This window comes from Macaca nemestrina, chromosome 1 (genome assembly GCF_043159975.1).
Source record: "Macaca nemestrina isolate mMacNem1 chromosome 1, mMacNem.hap1, whole genome shotgun sequence".
Taxonomy (NCBI): Eukaryota; Metazoa; Chordata; class Mammalia; order Primates; family Cercopithecidae; genus Macaca; species Macaca nemestrina.
The window spans coordinates 1432479-1455484 of NC_092125.1; the positions used below are offsets into that span (position 1 = coordinate 1432479).

The 23006-nt window shown below is 35.6% G+C and overlaps 2 protein-coding genes across 3 annotated transcripts in view; one reads left to right on the forward strand and one right to left on the reverse strand.

Moving 5' to 3' along the window:
- Window positions 1–23006, reverse strand: part of LOC105474731 (germinal center associated signaling and motility like) — a 218147-nt gene that overhangs the window by 27394 nt on the left and 167747 nt on the right. The window lies entirely within an intron of this gene.
- On the forward strand, window positions 18052–19626 carry LOC105474751 (olfactory receptor family 13 subfamily G member 1). Its single transcript, XM_011729585.2, has one exon. The coding sequence runs from the start codon at window positions 18290–18292 to the stop codon at window positions 19211–19213; it is 924 nt and encodes a 307-aa protein (XP_011727887.2). The 5' UTR covers window positions 18052–18289; the 3' UTR covers window positions 19214–19626.

Sequence of the window (23006 nt, forward strand, 5' to 3'; positions counted from 1 at the left end):
CATCAACCGCCCAAGGCCTGAGGAGTAGGGGCGTGTGGCTGGGATCCACTAGGCGAAGCCAGCTGGGCTCCTGAGTGGGGTGGGGACTTGGAGAACTTTTATGTCTAGCTCAAGGTTTGTAAAGGCACCAATCAGTGCTCTTTGTCTAGTTAATCTAGTGGGGACTTGGAGAACTTTTCTGTCTAGCACCGTGTTTAGCTCAAGGATTGTAAAGGCACCAATCAGCACTCTGTGTCTAGCTAAAGGTTTGTAAATACAGGGATCAGCACCCTGTCAAAATGGACCAGTCAGCAGGATGTGGGTGTGGTCAGATAAGGGAATAAAAGCGACTGCCCCAGCCAGCAGTGGCAACCCCCTCTGGTCCCCTTACACTATGTGGAAGCTTTGTTTTTTCGCTCTTTGCAATAAATCTTGCTGCTACTCACTCTTTTTCTTTGGGTCCACGCTGCCTTTCGGAGCTGTAACACTCACCCTGAAGGTCTGCAGCTTCACTCCTGAAGCCAGAGAGACCAAGAACCCACCAGGTGGGACGAAAAACTCCGGAGGGGAGGAACAAACAAGTCCAGACGGGCCACCTCTATGAGCTGTAACACTTACCGTGAAGGTCTGCAGCTTCACTCCTGAGGACAACGACACTGCAAATCCACCAGAAGGAATGAACAACTCCAGATGCACCACCTTTAAGAATGGTAACACTCATGGCGAGGGTCCCCGGCCTCATTCTTGAAGTCAGCGAGACCAAGAACCCACCAATCCGGACACACTACCATGTTGAATTCTTTTATTGTTGATATTCATTTTATCATTGATTATGGTTTTTCATGTATAATATCATGTATTTTTCTAACAGGGTACACACAGGGAAGCCTGCCACCCAAAAGGAAGAATTCCTGGTATAATGAGTCATGGGCTTTTCATGGCTCCTGTGCTCTGTATTTATTCTAGTTGTCATTTGCAGCATGTTCACGGCCCTCAAATAGAGAGTGAGCAATTCCTATGTGTATATCCTCCCATGGGAGAGAACCATAGTCAATGAATTCTTGATCTGTAGGCCACATTTGTATGGAGAGAGGAGGTGCCCTAGCAGGACGCAAGCGGACTGGGTGGAAGGGGGCTGATGAGAAGTGACCCAGCTGATTGACTACACAGGTAAACCCAGTTCCAGAATGAAGACTCTTCGTAAGAATCTTGAATGAAGGCTAGAAGGGCTGTCTATCAAGGATCCAAGAACAGGCAAGGCCTGCTCCCACACATCTCCCTTGTCCTCCACCTTCCCTCACGTCTTGGTTGATTTGATAACCAGGTTATAAGGGAGATAGAGTTGCAGCCTGCAGAATGGACTTTGAATGAATGTCTCCTGCTTGGTAGCACACCATTTCTCTCCCAGAGTATGAAAGAAGCCAGGAAGACCAGGTGTTAAGCAACTCTGGAGGTCGGAAAGCCTATGTATGGCCTGCGGTCTGCCGCTCTGCTGTCACTGTTGGGGTGTCTAAGTTCGTTTATCCTTGTCCTCTCTTTTGAAGTCCTTTCTTCTGAGACTGCTTTTAGGTTAATTATGGGATATAGGGTTCTGTGAGAGGTTCCTTTCCTCTCTCCACTCCCATCTTCCACTAAAAATTAGGAGCTCTTTGGTTTTCCAGAGAAGCTCTGAGGACGGGTAAAGCCAGACTGCCAAAAGGAGCCCTTGCATTTGGTGCTGTGCTGTGGTTTACAGCTGCTTTTTAGGTTCATGATGGGTGGTCTTTCCCTGTCAGAAGAAAGAACACATCTGGTTCCCTGACGTACATGGGGCCCTTGTTACCAACTTCCTCTCTTGACTCTTTTGAGGTACCTCCTTCTTGTAACCAAGACATTCTCATTGATCCCCCTTTTCAGCAGCCCTCAAAACAGCAAATCCTGGCATTGTGGGATTTCTACATTCTCAAATCTCCTTTCTTACTCATCTGCCTTGTACTGAATCCAGGATCCTTGATTGAGGATCAAAAACATACCATGTCCATGCAGTTGAGGATAATAGCAAACTGCTCTGAGATTGAGTCTCATTGGACAGAGGATACTACTTGGCAAATAAAAATACTCACCATTCAGCTAGCCCAGAGTTATTCAGCCTTAATTAATCTTGCCCAGAACCTTAGGAGTTATTACTACAAATTGGGCCAATTTCGTTTAAATCAATTCATCAAAATCTATTCACGATTAATTTACCGAATGACCAAATTTACAGCAAACTAATTGTTCAAAAGGCGAATTTACTAATTCATTTATTTATTTTAAAAGTTTCAGTTACAGAAACAGTTGACTGAAAATCAACTTCATGAGGTCAAATCAAGAAAAGTTAATTTGCCGAATGACAAGTCCGCCAACATTTCAACTTAAAAAAAACTGTATTGTCATCAAATATCCTTAAGGTTTATAGAAAATTATACTGCATGAGATGTATTTAACAGTTTTTGATGGTTTATTGAAACATGCTACTTCAGTTTTAGGGCTTCTGTTATTTTTGGTTTTAGTTTATTCTGCTATTTTGTATGTTTTATATTAGCTTTAGTTGCACTGTAGCAATTCTGCCTAGACATGGGCATGTGAGTTGAATGTCAGTTTTGTACTTGCCCAGACATAGGCATGTGAGTTGAATGTGAATTTTGTACTTTGTCCAGACTTCAGATACTACAGTCGTTTCAAAAATAAATATTTTCATGTAAAGATGTTCAGTTGAGTCAGTTAACAAGTTTTTGTGTGTGATAACAAAAGCAGTGGACTTTTTGAAGTTTTGTTTTAAAATGAAAACTTGCCTCATCAATGATGTTTGAGACACCCAATTATAATAAGCAGAATAATGAGCTCTCAAAGATGTCCATGTTCTAATCCCTAGAACATGTAGACACATTAGGTTACATGGGGAAAGAAAATTAAGGTTTCAGATGGCATTAACTTTGCTTATCAGCTGATCTAAAAATAGGGAGATTATTCTGGAAGATTCAGGTGGGTTTGATGTAATCACAACATTCCTTAAAAGTAGAAGAGGGTCAGGAGATCGAGACCATCCTGGCCTACACGGTGAAACCCCGTCTCTACTAAAAAAAATACAAAAAACTAGCCGGGCGAGGTGGCGGCGCCTGTAGTCCCAGCTACTCGGGAGGCTGAGGCAGGAGAATGGCGTAAACCCGGGAGGCGGAGCTTGCAGTGAGCTGAGATCCGGCCACTGCACTCCAGCCTGGGAGACAGAGCGAGACTCCGTCTCAAAAAAAAAAAAAAAAAAAAGTAGAAGAGGGAGGCACATGTAAGAGAAAGATGGCAGGGTAGGAAGGAGTTGGTACAACGATCCTAGCTCTCAGATGAAGGAAGCTGATAATAGCCAAGGAAAATGAATGGCCTCTAGAAACAAAAAAAGGCAAGAAAATCAATTCTACCCTACAGCCTCCAGAAGGAAATATAATTCTGCTGACGGCTTAAATTTAACCCATGGAAACCAATCTTGGACTTCTAAATTATACAAATGTATGTTAATAAATTTGTTTCATTGTTATTTAAAGCCACTGGATTAATTGTAATCTTAATATAGTATTGAATTTAGTTTGTCATATATATCCCAAATATTCTTTTACAATATTTTGATATTTTTATATTGTATTTCTTTACAATAATATCAATAATAAATTTGAATTTTTTTGTTAGTCATGTTTTATTATATTTGCTTTTGTGTTCAGACAAGAATGTAAATCCTTAGATTGAAGTGATAATTCTTAAAAATTCTGATAGCTTCTGTAGTTTTATTTTACTATTTGAAATCATATTAGTTTTGTAATTATTTTGGTTTAGAGAATGTGGTTTTGAGCTAGAGTTTTTGTGTTCCCAAGGACTAGTTACTCCACAATCTCTTTCTAGATAATTTACTTCTTTACAGATTTTAAATGCAAAAATTATTAAATACCAAAACATCATGTATGCTAGAGTCTATTTCCGAGCTTAGGTTTTTGTTTTACTTCATTTTATTTTTTCCCTCACTAGTAACAACATTTTTATAACTGCACATTTAAAGTGTATTTTAATACTGTCACACAGTGCAACAAATCTGCTCTCTATAAATGAATATCATTGAGATTTTTCCTCATGGTTTTAATATGCTCTTTCTATTTTTAATTTTTGCAGTATTTTTATCAAAGGATAATAACTGTAACTGTACATATTTATAGCGTTCATATGCATACATGCATTTATAGGGTTCATTGATACATGCATACAATGTGTGATTATCAAATCAGGGTAATTAGACTATCCATCACCTCAAACATTGATCATTTCCCTATGTTGGAAACATTTAAATCTTCACTTCTAGCTATTTTGAAATATACAATTAATTTTTGCTAACTATAGTCACCATACTGTGCTACAAACAGTAGAAGGTATTCTATCTAACTGTATTTTTGTACCCAGTAAGTAACTTCTCTTCACCCTCTCCTCCCTTTCCCACCTTCTGGTAAAATATTAATATTATTAGATCTGCAAATATTAGTACATATAAAGGAATAGATAAACTGCCATATAATGAGAGCAGGGGACTTCTCTATTCCTTTTAACAATGGACACATTATCTACCAAGAAAATCAATAAGAAAACATTGGACATGAACTACAATTTAGATTGAATGGCCATAACACGCTTATACAGAATGTATATTATGTATTCAATAGCAGCAGAATACACATTCTTCTCAAGCACGTATGAAACCCTTTACAGGACATATCATATGTTTAGCCACAACATAAGCCTTAACATTTTAAAAGACTGAAATAATATCAAGCATTTTTCATGAGTACATAATGTAAAACTAGAAATCAAGAAGAGAATAAATATCAGAAAATTCACAAATATATGAAAATTCAACAAGTTTTGAAACAAGCAGTAGTTCAAAAAGAAAATAAAAAGGATATTGAAAATATCTTGAGACAAACAAAATGAACATACAAATACCAAAATGTATGTGATTTAAAAATGTAGTAATAAGACAAACGTTTATAGCAAAAAAAAATGCCTATATCAAAAAAGAAAGAGGATCTCAAATAAAAAAAGACATAAAATTACACTTCAGAGAACTGGAAAAAATAACAAATTAGGCCTAGAGTTAGCAAAAAAAAGAGAGAGAGAGAGAGGAAAAAATAAGATTCAGAGCAGATTTAAATAAAATAGAGACAAGAAAATGGAAAAGAGCAACAAAATTAAGAGTTATTATTTGTAAAAGATAAATGGACAAACTTAGCCTCATGAAAGAGAAGACTCAAATAAAATAGAAATAAAAATGAGACATAGAAATAGAAATGAGACACTACTACTGATACCACAGAAATACAGAGGACATAAGAGACACTTACAAACAAGAAAACACCAACAAATTGGATAAGCTAGGAGAAATGAAGAAATTCCTAGATATGTACAATCTACCAGAAGTAAACTGCACTCTGGGCCAAATAGACCTAGCAGACATTTACAGAACAACAGCTGCAGAATACACAAGCTTCTCAATTGCACATGGAACATTCTCTAGAATAGATCATACATCAAGCTATATAACAAGTCTTAACAGATTTAACAAGACTAAAATTTATAGTGTCTTTTATTATACAAAACTATGAATCAACAAGAGGAGGAACTTTGGAAAGTTTACTAATACATGGAAACTGAACAAAATGCTTCTGAACAACCAATTGGTAAATGACGAAATTAAAAGGCAAATTAAAACATTATTGAGACAAATAAAAAAATACAACATATCAAAATCCTTAGGATATAGGAAAAGCAGTTCTAAAAATTCAATTTATGCCAATAAACACCTACATCAAAAAAGTAAGATCTCGAGTAAACAACCTAATATTGCCCCACAAGTAAATAGAAAAATAAGAACAAACTTAACTGAAAATTATTAAAAGAAAAGAAATAATAAAGATCAGGGCAGAAATAAGCAAAATAGAGACAAAAAATTATAAAAGATCAGTGAAACAAATTTTTTTTGAAAAAATAGACAAAATAACTTAGAAACAAAAGACAAGACTCAAATAAATAAAATAAAAGATTAAAAAAGACCTTACACAACTGATACCACAGAAATATGAAGGATCATAAAAGGCTGTTATTAACTATTATAAGTCAACTAATTGGGAAACCTGGAGAAAATGAACAAATTATTAAACACATAAAACCTACCATAACTTTAAAAATTAAAAAAATTATTTTAAAAATTATTATTATTTTAAAAATTAAAAAAAAAAATCTGAACACACCAATGGTGAATAAGGACATTGAATCAGTAATAAAAATCTCCCATCAAAAAAAGAATGTCAAGATCAAATGGCTTCAATGCTGAATCCCACCAAACATTTAAGGAAAAAATTAATAACAAGTATTCTCAAATGATTACAAAACTGGAACATAAAGAAATTATTTAAAACTCATTTTACAAGGCCAGTATTACTCCGATATCTCCTACAAAGTTATAGTCATCCAAACAACAACAACTTACTGACATAAAAACAAACGGACCAATGGGGCAGAATAGAGAGCCCAGCAATAAATACATGTATTTATAGCCAATTGATTTTTGACAAATATGTCAATAACACACAATGGGGAGAGGGCAGTCTCTTCAATAAATGTTGCTGAGAAAATTAGATAGCCATATGCAAAAGAATCAAGTTAGAGCCTTATCTTACACTGTAAGCAAAAATTAATTCAAAATAGATTATACTCGCAAAGGTAAAAGTTAAAACTGTGAAAGTACAAAAAGAAAACATAAGAGATAATTTCCATGAAATCAATCTTGGCAATGACTTTCTTGGATTTGATCCTAAAATTGCAAACAACAAAAACAAAAATAAATGTGATTACATCAAACTACAAAGCTTGTAAACAGTAGAGGAAGCCATCAGCAGCGAAGAGACAACCTATGAAATAGACAAAACTATTTGAAAAATCATACATCTGATAAGAGATGAAAGCCAAAATATCTAAGAAACTCAAATAATTCAATAGCAAAAAAGAAAAAAACAAATAACTCAGTTAAAAAGTGGTCCAAGGATCGGAATAGATATCACTCAAAAGGAGTCAGACGTATGGCCAACTGATATATGAAAAACTGTTCAGCATTATTAAGCATCAAGGGGAATGGAAATTAAAACCACAATGATATCATCTTCACATCTGTCAGAATGACTATTATCAAGAATATGAAAGATAAGGTGAAGATATGGTTAAAAAGGGATCTCTTACACAATGTTTTTAGAAATATAAAATTAGTACAGCCATTATGGAGGTCCCTTGAAAAGTTAAAAATAAAACTACTATATGATTCTGCTATCATACTACTGAGTGTGCATAAAAGGAATTGAATCACTAAGTCAAAAACATATCTGCACTTCTGTATTCACTGCAGTATTATTCGGAATAGTCAAGATACAGTCAACCTAAGTGTCCATCACAGATGAATGGATAAGAAAATATGGTATATGTACACAAGAGAATACCATTCAGCCATTAAAGGATCCTGTCATTTGCAACAGAATGGATAAACCTGGAGAGCATTACGTTAAGTGAGAAAAGCCAAGCACATAAAGGCAAATAGTTCATGACTTCACTTATATGTGGAGTGTAAAAAAGTCAAATTCATAGAAAAAGAGAGTAACATGTTGATTACTAGAGGCTAGGATAGTAGTGGTGGGGTGGTGGGGAGGCAGCTGGGGAGATACTTGTCAAAGGATGAAAGATTCCGGTTGGATAGAAGGAAAGAATTAAAGAAATATATTGCAGAACATGGTGACTATAGTTAATAGCAATGTCTTGTGTTCTTGAAAAATGTGGAAAAAAAGACCACTAAAGATATATGAAAGCATTAGTTCTTCAGTGCCCTCCCAGCCATAAACTTGTAAACTTGCATAGTAAGTGACTATTGTAAATGTGTCCCTATAAAGGGACGTAATGTGTGTAGGGGTATGTGTGTGTGTGTGTGTGTGTTCAGGGGATAAGAGATTGGGAAATAGGCAAAGAAAATTTGAAAAATGGAAAAAAAAAAAAAAGAAGCTCTAGAGATCAGACCACAGCTACCTTGTATAACTGCCACTGAAGAAACTACCCCAAATTCCCTTTTTACAATACAGTAAATTTTATTTAATAAAAGTTTGATGAATCAACAACAAACAAAATAACATAGTTATTATTAATATGTTGAAGAGAATATATGAAAATAGAGATGACAGATGAAAAGATGTAGATAGAAAAAAACAGAAATTCTAGAAGTATATGTCTAAAATTAATATAGAATAGAATTATAAAAGCATGAAATACTCTACCTGAAGTTAACAGCTAATAGTTTGATTGACAGCATGTTAGATCCAAGAGATCTGATTACTTACTTGAATATGAGTTAATAAAAAATATTTAAAGTAAAGAGAAGAAACATAATTGGAAAGTACAACACATTAGATAAAAACCATAGTGAAAAGTTCTAGCATGCATGTTATTTTAATCCTGGGAGGAACACAGATTTAAAAAGGGGGGCAGAAGCAGCATAAATAATGATACCCACAGATAAATATTATTGGCAAGCTTCAAGCAAGATAAAGACAAGTTAAATCATATCCTAGAGACATCACACTAAAATTGCTAAAAACTAAAGCAATAAGGGGAAAAGAAGACATTTTGTTCAAATAAGCAACAATACTATTGACAGTTGACTTTTCAACATAAACCGTGAATGCTATAAGACAATTTAGATATATCTTTAATGTGCTAAATAAAATTAGTCAACATAAAACCATATACCCAGAAAACATAATTTCCAAAACTAATACCAACCAAAAATTTTAATACATAAAAGAATGAGAGAATTTCTTGTCAGCAAACCTGTAGGTTTGCATTAAAAGAAGAGTTACGCAGGCAGAAGAAAATGGCCCAAATGGGAAAAATGGGCAGGAGAGTGGAAGAACAATGGAAAAAGCAACATAGGAGCATCTGCAAAGATTAAACAATAAAAGTTATGGGTGGTGAGGTTTGAGATATGTGTTTAATTATAATCCATTATAAAAACAATACAAAGAAGGGACTAAAGTAATTAGTGTTCTAAAAGCACAGTGTCTCTAGAAAGTGGTAAAATAAGTAATTTCTACTTGACTGTAATAAGTAAAAAATGCATAAACACTCAAATCAGTGTAAAATGCATGACTACTCACCTCATAGATGGAAATGTGGAATAAAATAAAATAAAGTAAAATAAAACAGGGAGAAGTAAAAAAAGAACATAGATGAGCCAAATAATAATATATTTATAAAGTAAACACAAATGTGTCCGAAATTAAATTAAATGCAAATAAACTGCTGAAATTAAAGTACTAAGACTGACTGATTTTGTTAAAAAACAAAACTGTATTACACTTACATATTTTCAAATGAATACAAAGAAAAGACCCAAAATAAAGATGGAAAAAGATACACCATGAAAAATTAAACAAAAGAAAGTTGGTATAGTCGTATCCTATTAGAATACATAGCTAATAAGGCAAGCAACTTTTCTGAAGCATAACCTTTGATAATGACAAGACGGCCCTTCCACTACAAATAGATCATAAAACCAGTTCTCTGGCACATACAACAGTATTGCTTCTAATGATACATGACTTAATTTGACAGACTGAAAAGAAGAATGAGGCCAATTCAAATCATCCTGTGGTATTTAAAATCAAAAGTCAAAATACTGGAAGTGCTAGAACTTCACAAAAAAGACCAGGAGAAGCAAGCAGAGAAGGGATCTGTTTTTTCTCCTCTAATCTTACAGTTTACCTCTATTGCCCCCTACTGGCAGAGTTCATGTGGTGCCAACACGCTAACAGCGGTGTGGTTGTAGGGTTCACCCAATCCAGCATCCAAGATCTGAGTGCATGGGGATGGGTTTGGAGCCAAGGGACTTAATTGGTTCAAGTATTTTAGCTTTTTTTTTTTTTTTTCCACCAAATACGTCCTCTCCACCCATTTACAAATACATTTAATTCAAGGTTATTCTGGTTCATTGTCCAGTCATCACATCTTGAACTGTTCTATATTATTTTAATGTACTTGTTCCAAGTGATAAAACGATAATGTTTTATCATTGCGGAAATGAGTAGGTTATTTTACCTGTAAAAAAAAATACTAAAGCAAGATAAACTATGTCAACTGGCTCAACAGCAAACACTCTTTAAAGGCAAATGATTTAATTTCTATTTGGCCATGTGATGATGACTACATATAATTTCTGCCCCTTACTTGCTTTCATATTGATAGTTTGATATACTTGACTAATATTTAGTAATACTATGCTTATAATAAATGTGAAATAAGCATTTAGATCACTGTCTGGAAGCTTTAAAAAGGTGTTAAAATGATCTGATATTTACCCACGCAACTTTTCTTTAAGATAAACAAATAGGAGAAAGAAATATATGGTAAACATGTAAATATGTGTTTGAATTCTAATGAACATTTCAAACTATGAGGCTATTCGGCAAGAGGGATAGAGACAATGTTATTTCATTATGAGTACATCACACAGACGAGTTGCATTTGTGTTTGGGTATGCATAAACACCAAAAGGATGTACAGAACAGTTTTTCAAACAATTCAGAAAGAAATTTAGCTGAAGGGTTTGTGTGTTGCATTACACAAATGAAATCCAAATTGTATTCCACAGTTTATTTGTAAGATCCTCCAATCCCGCACAGAGTAAAGGACTAAATGAACTACAAACTTTGCTTTAACCTTCATCTTGGAATTCATTTCCTACCACTCTTCCTTTTATTAAACTGAACTGTTTGTCTTAAATCTGCCTGTGTACATGGTGAACTGTAACCTAACTTAATGTGTAAACAACCTGCAACCTAACTTCAGAGCATATATTATAACAAGTAGCAAAGTCTTAGCGAATAATAGCAGCCTAACCTTCAGCCAACTGTAGGCCGAAACCTGCCCAAACATCCAAATAAGGCAAACACAGAACTCTGGTCAATCAGGTTATTTCTGCGTGTCATTTCCATTTCTCCGGCTATAAATATTGCCTGCACACCTTGTGGGATGAAGCTCTCTGCACTGCTTTTGGCCCTGAATGTTATCTGGTTCATAAATATTTTTTTATTTTCTCTGCTCAATTAAACTCTGTTAAATTTAACTTGTCTAAGGTTTTTCTTTTAACGCTGTCTAAATTTATATTCAGAGAAGATCTCCCAAGCAGATGTAATTGCTTTTATAGCAACGTCCATCCATTTATTCTTTAAATGTCATACCAGCATTTCCATTGTGTCTCATTATTCAGGTTTCCTACTCCATGAAGACATTATCTCGGGATACCTTTTGGTCTTCATAGAAAAAGGCTGACACACAATGCCAAGTGATTGAACATCATAATTAGTAATTAGTTCAGGGTTTTTAAAACTGTCCCCCTGGGATACATTTTAATGTAACTAACAGCAGATCAGTTCAAGATGCTCTTCCCTGGGGCCCCTTGTCCTTGAGTCAGGAACCCTGCTTTTCATTGATCTTAAGTATAAATAAACCAATACTGAAGCAAGCATGAAAGAGCTACTTTGATAGCAAACTGGCAAGAGCTATTGTACTTTTAGTTTTTTCCAGTGATTTAATACAGGTCACCATTTGAACATGACAATACTCTGCAAAAAACTACAGTAAGTATTTGTGGGCAGACTGTCTAATTCTTAAGTTTACCATAAAATCATGGCCTGAGTAGGGATATTTTTGAGCCAGGTAACATATTTAATTCCTTTTTAGCCATAGCACACAGACACACAAAAATCCATCCATGGATTGTACTTTAATTCAAAACAGGGAATTTTATGCTATCAATGTATCAAAATACTGATGATGCAGGTATTTATATTGCCTGCCTGCCTTTCAAAATTTTTCCTTTCATATCAAACATGCAAAAGTTGGAGTTTAAAAGAAAGTCAACTAAATTTAGGTTAAAATGCTGTACCAAGTTACGGGAATGCTTAACACGTGTCAGAAATTGTTTTAGAATATGTCCTTTCTTTAATTATCATAAATACTTCGCTAAATGATTTAAGAATTAGCTTGCAAAACTTCTCATTGTATCAGGATGCTCTAAGCTGTTTAAAACACCTCTCAAAAATAGAGCCTTACAAGGGTTTCATTTACTCATTTAGTGTTCATATTCTACCTACCATATATAAGAATCTGTGACAGACTCTGTATAATGGTGAGTGGTACATTCAGAGTTTAATTTTTTATAAAAAAAGATCTCTTCCAAAGATTAGAAAACAATGTAAATTTGAAAAATTATGTCTTCCCAAACATAGAGAATAAAATGCTTTCAGACAGAAATTGTATTGGCTTCGAATGTCCTAGCGTGACCAACTTTCCCAGTTGCCTGAGACTGACAGGTCTCTTAGGATGGGGGTCTTTCAGTGGCAAAACTTGGACAATCCCTGGCTAACCAAGTGATTGATTATTCTTTGTAGGGTAGGGCCATGATTTGTATGCAGGTATTGACTCTCCTTAATCTCTACCACCTTTTCTCTTTTTATCATTTATTATACTTCCTGTACACTGATCTTCCTTCCTACCCCTCTGATCACTTGGAAACCTAGAAAATTAAGAAGTAGCTACTTTCACTTCTTTTCTAGTACTTCAGCAGTGAAGCTAAGCTGAAGAGAATGTAACATTCTCCTTAAAGGATGCTTGAACTAGAATCACCTCTGACGTAGACTTACCTAATAGAAAGTTGCCTAGAATGAAACTGTCTGACAGAAATCATTCAGGAATATGCGAGTACTAGGTAATTTGTATCACTCTGTCCCCACAGAACACAGTGGCTGCTGTGGTGAGTTCTTAGCACCTTGCCTTAGACAACATAGGCCCCTTTAAACGTGTGCCAATATTGTTTATTATGACAAAGAAGATGAAAATACTTGAAAACAGAGATGATGATAATAATGTAATTGATACAGAAGAATAAACTGTGCTCTTGGAGTTGACATAGGTATAACATTGGCTTATAAAATGTAACATGAGTGAATTTTGTCATTAGACTCCCTAGATTCAGATTTCCATGTCTCCAGTGTCTGACTGTGTGACAATGAGCACGTTTGATAACTACCAAACTTCACCAACTGCTTCACATGTAAAATAGTGACATAAATATTATTAATTCTTTTTTTTTTTTTTTTTTTTTTTTGAGACAGAGTTGCACTCCTGTTGCCCAGGTTGGAGTGCAACGGCAGGATCTCAGCTCACTGCAACCTCCGCCTTCCAGGTTCAAGCAATCCTCCTGCCTCAGCCTCTCGAGTAGCTGTGATTACAGGCATGTGCCACCTCTGTCTGGCTAATTTTGTATGTTTAGTAGAGACGGGGGTTTCTCCATGTTAGTCAGGCTGGTCTCAAACTCCCAACCTCAGGTGATCCACCCATCTTGGCCTCCCAAAGTGCTGGGATTACAGGCGTGAGTCACTGTGCCCGGCCCTATTAATTCTTAAACTTATTCTCATGATTAAGCAAAATAGCATGGTGAATGGCACATAAATCAAGCATCACTGTGAACTATTAGTAAATGTTTGGTGTTCTAGAGTAAGTAAACAGAATGTGACCTTAATTCGCTCCTTCCAGGAAAAGGTTGCCAGAGTTTATCTGGCAGTGCACTGCATCCTGCCAAACAAAATGGTCTAAATTTTTTCCGTATGCAGTTTTTTATTTTATATCACTTTTATGTTATTCTGGCAATTTATTATTATAAATAAATCCTATTGTTAAACTTAAATTGATAATGTTCTACAAACCAGTTGGTACCTGTAAACATAGTCTCAGTTTAAGACGGACAAATAATGTCTCCCTCTGAGTTCATCCTCCATGATGCCTTCAGGGCTGGCTTTCTAAAACTGGGGTATGTCACATACTACTTCCTCTCTCAGAAATCTACAGTTTCTCCCTTATCGACTCCTTAACAACAAAATGATTCCTTACCTTTGAATATAATAATCTCAGGTAGTCCTATCTTTTCTTATTTTTATTTTTATGTCATTAAGACAGAGTCTGGCTCTGTCATCCAGGCTGCAGTGCAGTGGCACAATCTCGGCTCACTGCAACCTCCACCTCCCAGGCTCCAGTGATTCTCCTGCCTCAGCGTCCTGAGTAGCTGGGATTACTGGCCACCTAATTTTTGTATTTTTTGTAGAAATGAGGTCTCACTATGTTACCCAGGCTGGTTTCAAACTCCTGGACTCAAGCCATCTGCCCACCCCAGCCTGCCAAAGTGCTGGGACTACAGGTGTGAATCACACACCAGGCCAGTTTTATTGGAATTTATCTTCTCTTACCTCTTTCCTTTCCACTCACACTCCTCAAACCTGCTTACTCTTGGAGACAATACCACATTCATGTGGACTACAAGCAGAGTGATTCATGAGAATAAAAATGGTCCCATAGAAGGGAGGATATGCAGGAGAAAGAAGAACAGTATAAATGGTAAATATGAAGGAATATTGACTAAATAAGCAATAAAAATCACGGGTGCTAGGGTTTCAAATATCACACTCATGTTTTTGGTTAGTCTTTTCATTACTTTATCCAAGACCAAAGTAAGTGTGCTATGTTACTATATAAAATTGTTTTATACCTCTAATCATTTTCTCATGGTCTCAAAGCATATTAGTTTATTGTTCATTATTTCATCACTGATGCTGAAATAACTGAGAATTTATATTACATTTTCTACATCGTCATAATCTAATAGCATAATGATTAGCATAAACTGTGGCCTTTAAATATTTAATGAATAAAGTCACCTTCATTGTAATTATTATAGAATTAATTGAATTATCTTTTATTGCCCTAACCCAATCTGGTTATTCTTAAATTATTATATATTTATTCAATCTTTTCAAATATATTTCTGGAAATGTCTTCCATTAAATAGTAAAAAACTGCCTCATTATTAATGACTGAATACTCATATACTAAAACATGATTTTTCAATATTATATATTTGGAAGTCTAAATAATAATTATTTTTGCCTTTGATTGGTAGCTCAATAAGTCCCCAGAATAGGGCTAAAGATTTACATTCATTATTTAATCCTCAAAGAATCTCAGTGAGTTTACTACTGTTATCCCCATTTAACCAATGGGGATGGACTGAGGCTTGAAGAATGTCTGTTAAAAATGGAAGGTCACAGACAGGGTCAAGATTAGGCCATATGTATTATAATGATTCAAACTAAATTTCACCGATTTTTCTTGCCTCCAGATTTTGATCAATAGAAAATCTAAGCTAGATTAAACATATTTACTAAAGCTAAATTGATAATTTCAGAGGAGATGGCCAGGGAGGGACATGGCCAGGAGTAAATGGCTTTTGATTTACAACAAATAGAAATAGACTTTCTAATTCTGGAGAAAGACACTTTCCTTCAGGCAGGCCCTCTTCTTCAGGATACTGTGGCATTTTTGGAGCCTACAGTAGTATCCAAGTCAGATTAACATCAATTGCAGGATTTCAAGAGAAACCACTGACTACTGTTTGGACACCATGGATAGAAAACAGTACATATCTCCACCTTAAGCCAATGGTGGACATCCTGAACACAGACCCTGTCTGTGACCTTCCGTTTTTGAACAGGACATCCTGAACATAGTCAACAGATACCCCCTCCTCACAGTGAACTGTGTCATCGTGTCATTCCAGGTTCAGCCTCCTTCACACACAACCACCACACAAACCAAGGAACCCGCACTGAGAACAAAGTCAAGCAAACCAATGTCATAACTCCAGTGAAGGTGGTGAGGACATTACAAGAAGATAAGAGAAACAGAATCCTCAGGTTCCCTCACCTTTGCTCTTAACTTAGAGATGGTGGAACAGGGGTGCACTTTTCTATCTTCTGTGAACTTAAAGAATTTTGTGAAACTTGCCTTTGTGTACTTGGGACTGGGATCTCCTTCTTCATACCCTGCTTCAGGAAATTTGATCAGTAATAGTCACGTGGATAAATAACATTGATAAATAGCAATACTTACATTAATAAGTAACAGTTCTCCAAGAAAAAAAAAAAAAAAACAAAGCTTTTTTCTCCAACAATGAAAGCTCAGTTTATATTTGAGTGCATGTTTTTGGTGATTAAGATCACCAAAAGGCTGAAAGGGGTCTGTTATTTTATATATTTATCTCAAGAAGGTTTGATATCAGATTTATCATTAAGATGAAATGACCAGACCAGAACCTCTTAATATTTGAAAACATACTCAACACATAGTATTTTTTAAATTAGTTAATATCACTTCAGTATCAGATCTTTCAAATATTCTATTTGAATGAAATTTTAAGAATCAACTCTGTCTATATTTTCCTCTTCCAAATCATCTCTTATTCAAAATAAAAATCCATATTCTTTCAGATCTCTCTTATAATTTTTAGTTTTTGTGTATATTTGTCCTATTATTTGTGTTTTGCTTGAAAGTATATAGCAGATAGGTTAATAGCAAATTTTTTGGAGTCAGATGATCTAGGAGTTAATCCTGGCACTTATGAGACACATAATCTACCTACTATTATTTCCACTCCCACGTGTTGTTTGCTTATCAATTATATAAAGATAAAAATATTAAACACTCAATGTGCTTGTGAGGATAAAATTATATCATCTCCACAGAGGACCTAACATAGAGCCTGTCACATGTCAAAGACCCAAATAATGGTGGCTGTAACATTTCTTCAGAATGGGTAAATTAATACTAAAGCTAGAGATTCTGAAATGGATTATGGATTAGACAAAAGCCCTATTTTTGTCTTCCAGTTTAAAGAGTTAAAGATGAATTTATCAGTAGCTAAAATTTGTTTAAGAAATTATTGAGGCTACAAGGCACGAGAGAGCAAAACAGACTAGATTTGTGGACCCACACTTAAAAAATGCTTTTTATTTATGTCTCCGTTTAGATATCAGAGGTACAACATGATCTCTGAAAACTTAAAGCACATTGATAAACGTAAATTTATGACTAAATTCACAACTACTTTGAATACTTTCACTAGATTCATCTAATCATAATAGCTCTAAAAGCCATGAGTTCATAACTGTCTGTGCATACAAATGTACCAAAATAAACAAGCATAAAAGAAAATGGACAGCAACCAGTTGCAGTGGCTCATGCCTGTAATCCCTGCAGTTTGGGAGGTCAAAGCAAGAGGATCTCTTGAGGCCTGGAGTTTGAGACCAGCCTGGGCAAGAGTGAGACCCTCATCTTTTTAGAAAAGAAAGTAAAAGAAACCAGAAAACAGAATGCTATAGAAGTTTTGGGGAAAAATAACATAAGACACAGATTTTTCTTGTGTCCTAGAAATTATTTTCCAGAAAACTCCAGTTGCCACTTATCCTTGGGTGACCTTTAGAAATCATGGCTCTGTCTCTCTAACATCTGATATTTATGTCAATGTATTTGATGTTTAGAAATAATAAATCCAAACCTTACAGAGCTTAAATGGCCAATCTATAGCTATAATGAAATGAAGACACAACCCTACATTTTATATTTTTAAATCCAATTATCTTGCCATTATATAACAGTAAAACAGCTGGTCCAGTGAATTTTGGCAATGTACTTCTCAAACTGATGAAAAACTACTAATACAGACATTTGGTTTAATTGTTTAGTATTTGGACTGTGATACGTTAGTCAATGTTCCCATGAATATACAGTCTCAAAATACTAGGTTGGGCATTTTTCATCTGAAATATCCCCACTATAATTAGCCCTGTCAGCTTGTATTATTTCAAGTATCTTCACTCATATATATCTCAAGGACACCTAAATGTACCATGCAATTAACTGAATTATTGAGGTATGTAACAATTTGTATTATAGTTCCATTGGATATATATGTATATCCAGAATATATACATATGTGTGTGTGTATATATGTGTGTGTGTATTTAGACAAATTTTAAGTGAAAATGATATCAAAATATTTGAAGGCATTTTAAAAATATTTTTCTTCTCAACCGCTGGCTTCAGTTTGAATCATCCATGGAGGAACATACAGCAGAGAATGGGATTAGTCTGGGAAACAGAGGATATTGCCTGGAATACAGAACTCCATCATATGGGAACTCCTGCTGCAAAGTTGTGTCCAATCAAGAATTAAGTCCCTAAGTACACGCACTCCTCATGTTATCTCCCAACAACACACGGATTCTTTCAATGTTCAGTTGTTTATTCTGCGCAATTACTGCCATTCAATCACCCAAGCAGGATGAATCACAGCGTGGTAACTGAGTTCATTATTCTGGGCCTCACCAAAAAGCCTGAACTCCAGGGAATTATCTTCCTCTTTTTTCTCATTATCTATCTTGTGGCTTTTCTCGGCAACATGCTCATTATCATTGCCATAATCTCTAACAACACCTTGCATACGCCCATGTATATTTTCCTTCTGACACTGGCTGTTGTGGACATCATCTGTACAACAAGCATCATACCAAAGATGCTGGGGACCACGCTAACATCAGAAAACACCATTTCATATGCAGGCTGCATGTCCCAGCTCTTCTTCTTCACATGGTCTCTGGGAGCTGAGATGGTTCTCTTCACCACCATGGCCTATGACCGCTATGTGGCCATTTGTTTCCCTCTTCATTACAGTACTATTATGAACCACCATATGTGTGTAGCCTTGCTCGGCATGGTCATGGCTATTGCAGTCACCAATTCCTGGGTGCACACAGCTCTCATCATGAGGTTGACTTTCTGTGGACCAAACACCATTGACCACTTCTTCTGTGAGATACCCCCATTGCTGGCTTTGTCCTGTAGCCCTGTAAGAATGAACGAGGTGATGGTGTATGTTGCTGATATTACCCTAGCCATAGGGGACTTTATTCTTACCTGCATCTCCTATGGTTTTATCATTGTTGCTATTCTCCATATCCACACAGTGGAAGGCAAGAGGAAGGCCTTCTCAACATGTTCATCCCATCTCACAGTGGTGACCCTTTACTATTCTCCTGTAATCTACACCTATATCCGCCCTGCTTCCAGCTATACATTTGAAAGAGACAAGGTGGTAGCTGCACTCTATACTCTTGTGACTCCCACATTAAACTCAATGGTGTACAGCTTCCAGAATAGGGAGATGCAGGAAGGAATTAGGAAGGTGTTTGCATTTCTGAAACACTAGTAGTTTCAACATGGAACATCACCTCTCTACTCTAGAACCATCTTCTAGAGCATCTCAGATTTTACTGATTTTTCATAGTTACCTCCATTCCAAATTTTCCTTTCTCTCTTATTCCTGCCTTCTTCCTAGCAGTCTCATTGTCTCCAAAATTCTGTACTCTTTATGTGAAGAATATTCACAAAGCAATATGCACAATACCCTCACATAAATATATATCATAATATATATTCCAATATTTTCCAAAAATATGTACATAACTTCTAATACTTACATATGCATATACACAAATATTTACCTATAAGTGCACGTGCACATCATACATGCAAATATCACAAAACATTTTGTGTATTTTGTGCCATTTTATTTGTTGGTATATGAATGTGAGCTGGAGAAAAGTAGTGGTATGTAAAAAAAAGAAAAGATCAACAACACTAATGTTCTGGGAAATGAAAAACAAAACCACAGTGAGATATCACCTCAATTTAGTTACAATGGCTATAATTAAAAAGACTTCATGACTAAAACACCAAAAGCAATGGCAACAAAAGCCAAAATTGACAAATGGGATCTCATTAAACTAAAGAACTTCTGCACCGCAAAAGAAACTATCATCAGACTGAACAGGCAACCTGCAGAATGGGAGAAAATTTTTGCAATCTATCCATTTGACAAAGGGCTAATATCCAGAATAACAAGTGCTGGAGAGGAGGTGTAGAAAAGGGAACCCAAACACATTGTTGGTGGAAATGTAAATTCGTACAGCCACTTTAAAAAACAGTATGAAGGTTTCTCAAAAAATTAAAAATAGAACTCCCATATGATCCACCAATTCCACTACTGGGTAGATATTCAAAGAAAATAAAACTGATATGTTGAAGAGCTATCTGCACTCCCATGTTTATCAGAACCATATTCACAATAGTCAAGATATGGAATCAACTTCAGTGTCCGCCAGCAGATGAATTGATAAAGAAAATGTGATATATATACACAATGGAATACTCTTTAGCCATACAAAGAATAAAATTATTTCATTAAGAACTACATGAATGTGCTACAGAAGACATTATGTTAAGTGAAATAAGCTAGGCACAAAACACAAACACTGAATGATCTCGTTAATATGTAGAATTTCTGAAAATTGATCTCATAGAAGTAGAGAGTAGAAAAGTGGTTTCCAGAAGGAAAGGTGAGTAGGGGAAAGGAGAGAATAGCAAAAGGTTTGTCAAAGGATACTAAGTTATAGTTAGGAGATATAAATTCAAGAGATCTATTGTACAGTAAAGTGACTATAATTAATGATGATTGGATTCTTAAAAAAACGCAGAGAGAGTGGATGTTAAGTGCTTTTCCCACTAAAATGGTAACTAGGTGAGCTAATGCAATTGTTAATTAGCTAGACATCATAATCCCACAATGTATATATACTTCAAAATCTTATGGGCACATGATAAAATAAAAAGAAGAAATTTTAAACACAACACCATTTACATTAGCACCCAAAATTGAAATACTTAGGTACAGATCTAATGAAATATGCGCAAGACATATATGAGAAAAACTACAAAACTCTAATAAAAAAATCAAAGAAGAAATGAATAAGTGGAGACATATTCCACGCTCATGCATAAGAAGACCCAATATTGTCAAGATGTTGGTTCTTCCAACTTGATCTATAGATTCAATGTAATCCCACTGAAAATCCCAGCAAGTTGTTTTGTATTTATTAAGAAACTTTTCCTAAAAGTTAAAGGAAGAAACAAAAGACCCAGAACAACTAGAACAACAGTGAAAGAGAATAACAAAGTTGGAGGACTTATACTACCTGACTTTGACACTTATTGTAAAGTTACAGTGATGAAGACAGTGTGGTATTGGTAAAAGAATAGACAATGGGACAGGCTAGAGCCCAGAAATAGTCCCACATACCTATAGTCAACAGATGTTTCACAAAGAAGCAAAGGCAGTAAAACAGAGCAATAACAGTCTTCAACAAATGGTGCTAAAACAACTGCATATCCACATGCAAAAAATAAATAGACATAAACCTTAAGTCCTTCACAAAAACTAAAATGAATCACAGACTTAAATATAAAATGCAAAACTATAGAACCCTAAGATGACGGAGGGGAAAACCTAGATGACATTGGGTATGACAATAACTTTTTAGATAAAACACAAGAACCACAATTCATAAAATAAATCATTGAAAAGTCAAACTTTATTTTAAAGAAATCTTCTCTGTGAAACACAATGTCAAGAGGACAAGTAGATAAACCACACACTGGAAGAAAATATTTGGCAAAAATACATCTGATAAAGAACTTATCCATTGCCAGCTGCAGAAACTCCCACCTATAATCCTAGCACTTAGGGAGGCTGAGGTGGGAGGACTGTTATAGGCCAGAAGTTCAAGACTAGCCTGGGCAACACAGCAAGATTCCATCACTAAATTAAAAAGAAAAAAAAAAACTTATTTAAATTACATAAAGAACCCTTAAGGGCCGGGTGTGGTTGCTCATGCCTGTAATACCAACACTTTGGGAGGCCGAGGTGGGCGGATCATCTCAGGTCGGGAGTTTGGGATCAGCCTGACTGACATGGAGAAACCCCATCTCTACTAAAAATACAAAATTAGCTGGGCGTGGTGGCACATGCCTGTAATCCCAGCTACCTGGGAGGCTGAGGCAGGAGAATCGCTTGAACCTGGGAGGCGGAGGTTATAGCGGGCCGAGATCATACCATTGCACTCCAGCCTGGGCAACAAGAGTGAAACTTCATCCCAAAAAGAAAAAAAATAAAGGAAAAAAAGAACCCTTAAAACTCAACAATAGGAAAAGTAACAATGTAATTAAAAATGGGCAAAGTACCTTAAGTGACACCTCACCAAAGAAAAAATACAGATTGTAAATAAGCATATGAGAAGATGCTCCATATCATATGTTGTTAGGGAAATATAAATTCAGGTAATAAGTTGCCACTACACACCTATTAGTATGACTGAAATATGAAACGCTGACATCACCAATTTCTGGAGAGGATGCAGAGCAACATCGGATTTTTAGGGCAGTGAAAAAATTCTGTAAGATGCTATAATGATGGATACAGTTATTATACATTTGTCCAAACTCACAGAATGTACATCACTAAGAGTGAACACTAAGATAAACTATGGACTTTGCATGATGATTGATGTAGGTTCATCAGTTATACAAAATGTACCATTGTGCTATGGATGTTGACAAGGGGAGGCTGTGTATGTGTGCAGGCAGGAGGGATATGGGAAATTTCCTTAACTTCCTCTCTATTTTGCTGTGAACCTAAAACTGCTGTGAAAAAATAGTGTTTTCTGGGTGGGTGGTGTGTGCCTGCAGTCACAGATACACAGGAGGCAGAGGCAGGAAGATTGCTTGAGGCCAGGAGTTTGAGGCTATAGTGCACTATTATGGTACCTGTGGAGAGCCACTGCAATTCAGCCTGGGCAACATAGCAAGACTCCATCTCTTAAAAAGAATCTTACAATTTCAAAAAAGTCTTTAAAAGTCTATAAAAATCAAAGTCAAAAAGGATAGATCTGCTATACAACAGAGGGCATAGGTATATGAGTGTTTACTGAACATGTATATGAAGAAGTCTCTCAACTTTCTCTTTATAATACAACATTCACAATACAATGTTAGGGGAAATTCAACGTATCAAGTAAACAAAATGAGGGATGTAAAGATTTGAATCATTCAACTACATTCATGCACTCATATTCTTCTCAAATGCACAATTTATTAAATGACTTTCT

Bases quoted from the DNA above. Each gene is read 5' to 3' on its own strand.
- LOC105474751 (XM_011729585.2), top strand. From the start codon at position 18,290: ATGAATCACAGCGTGGTAACTGAGTTCATTATTCTGGGCCTCACCAAA.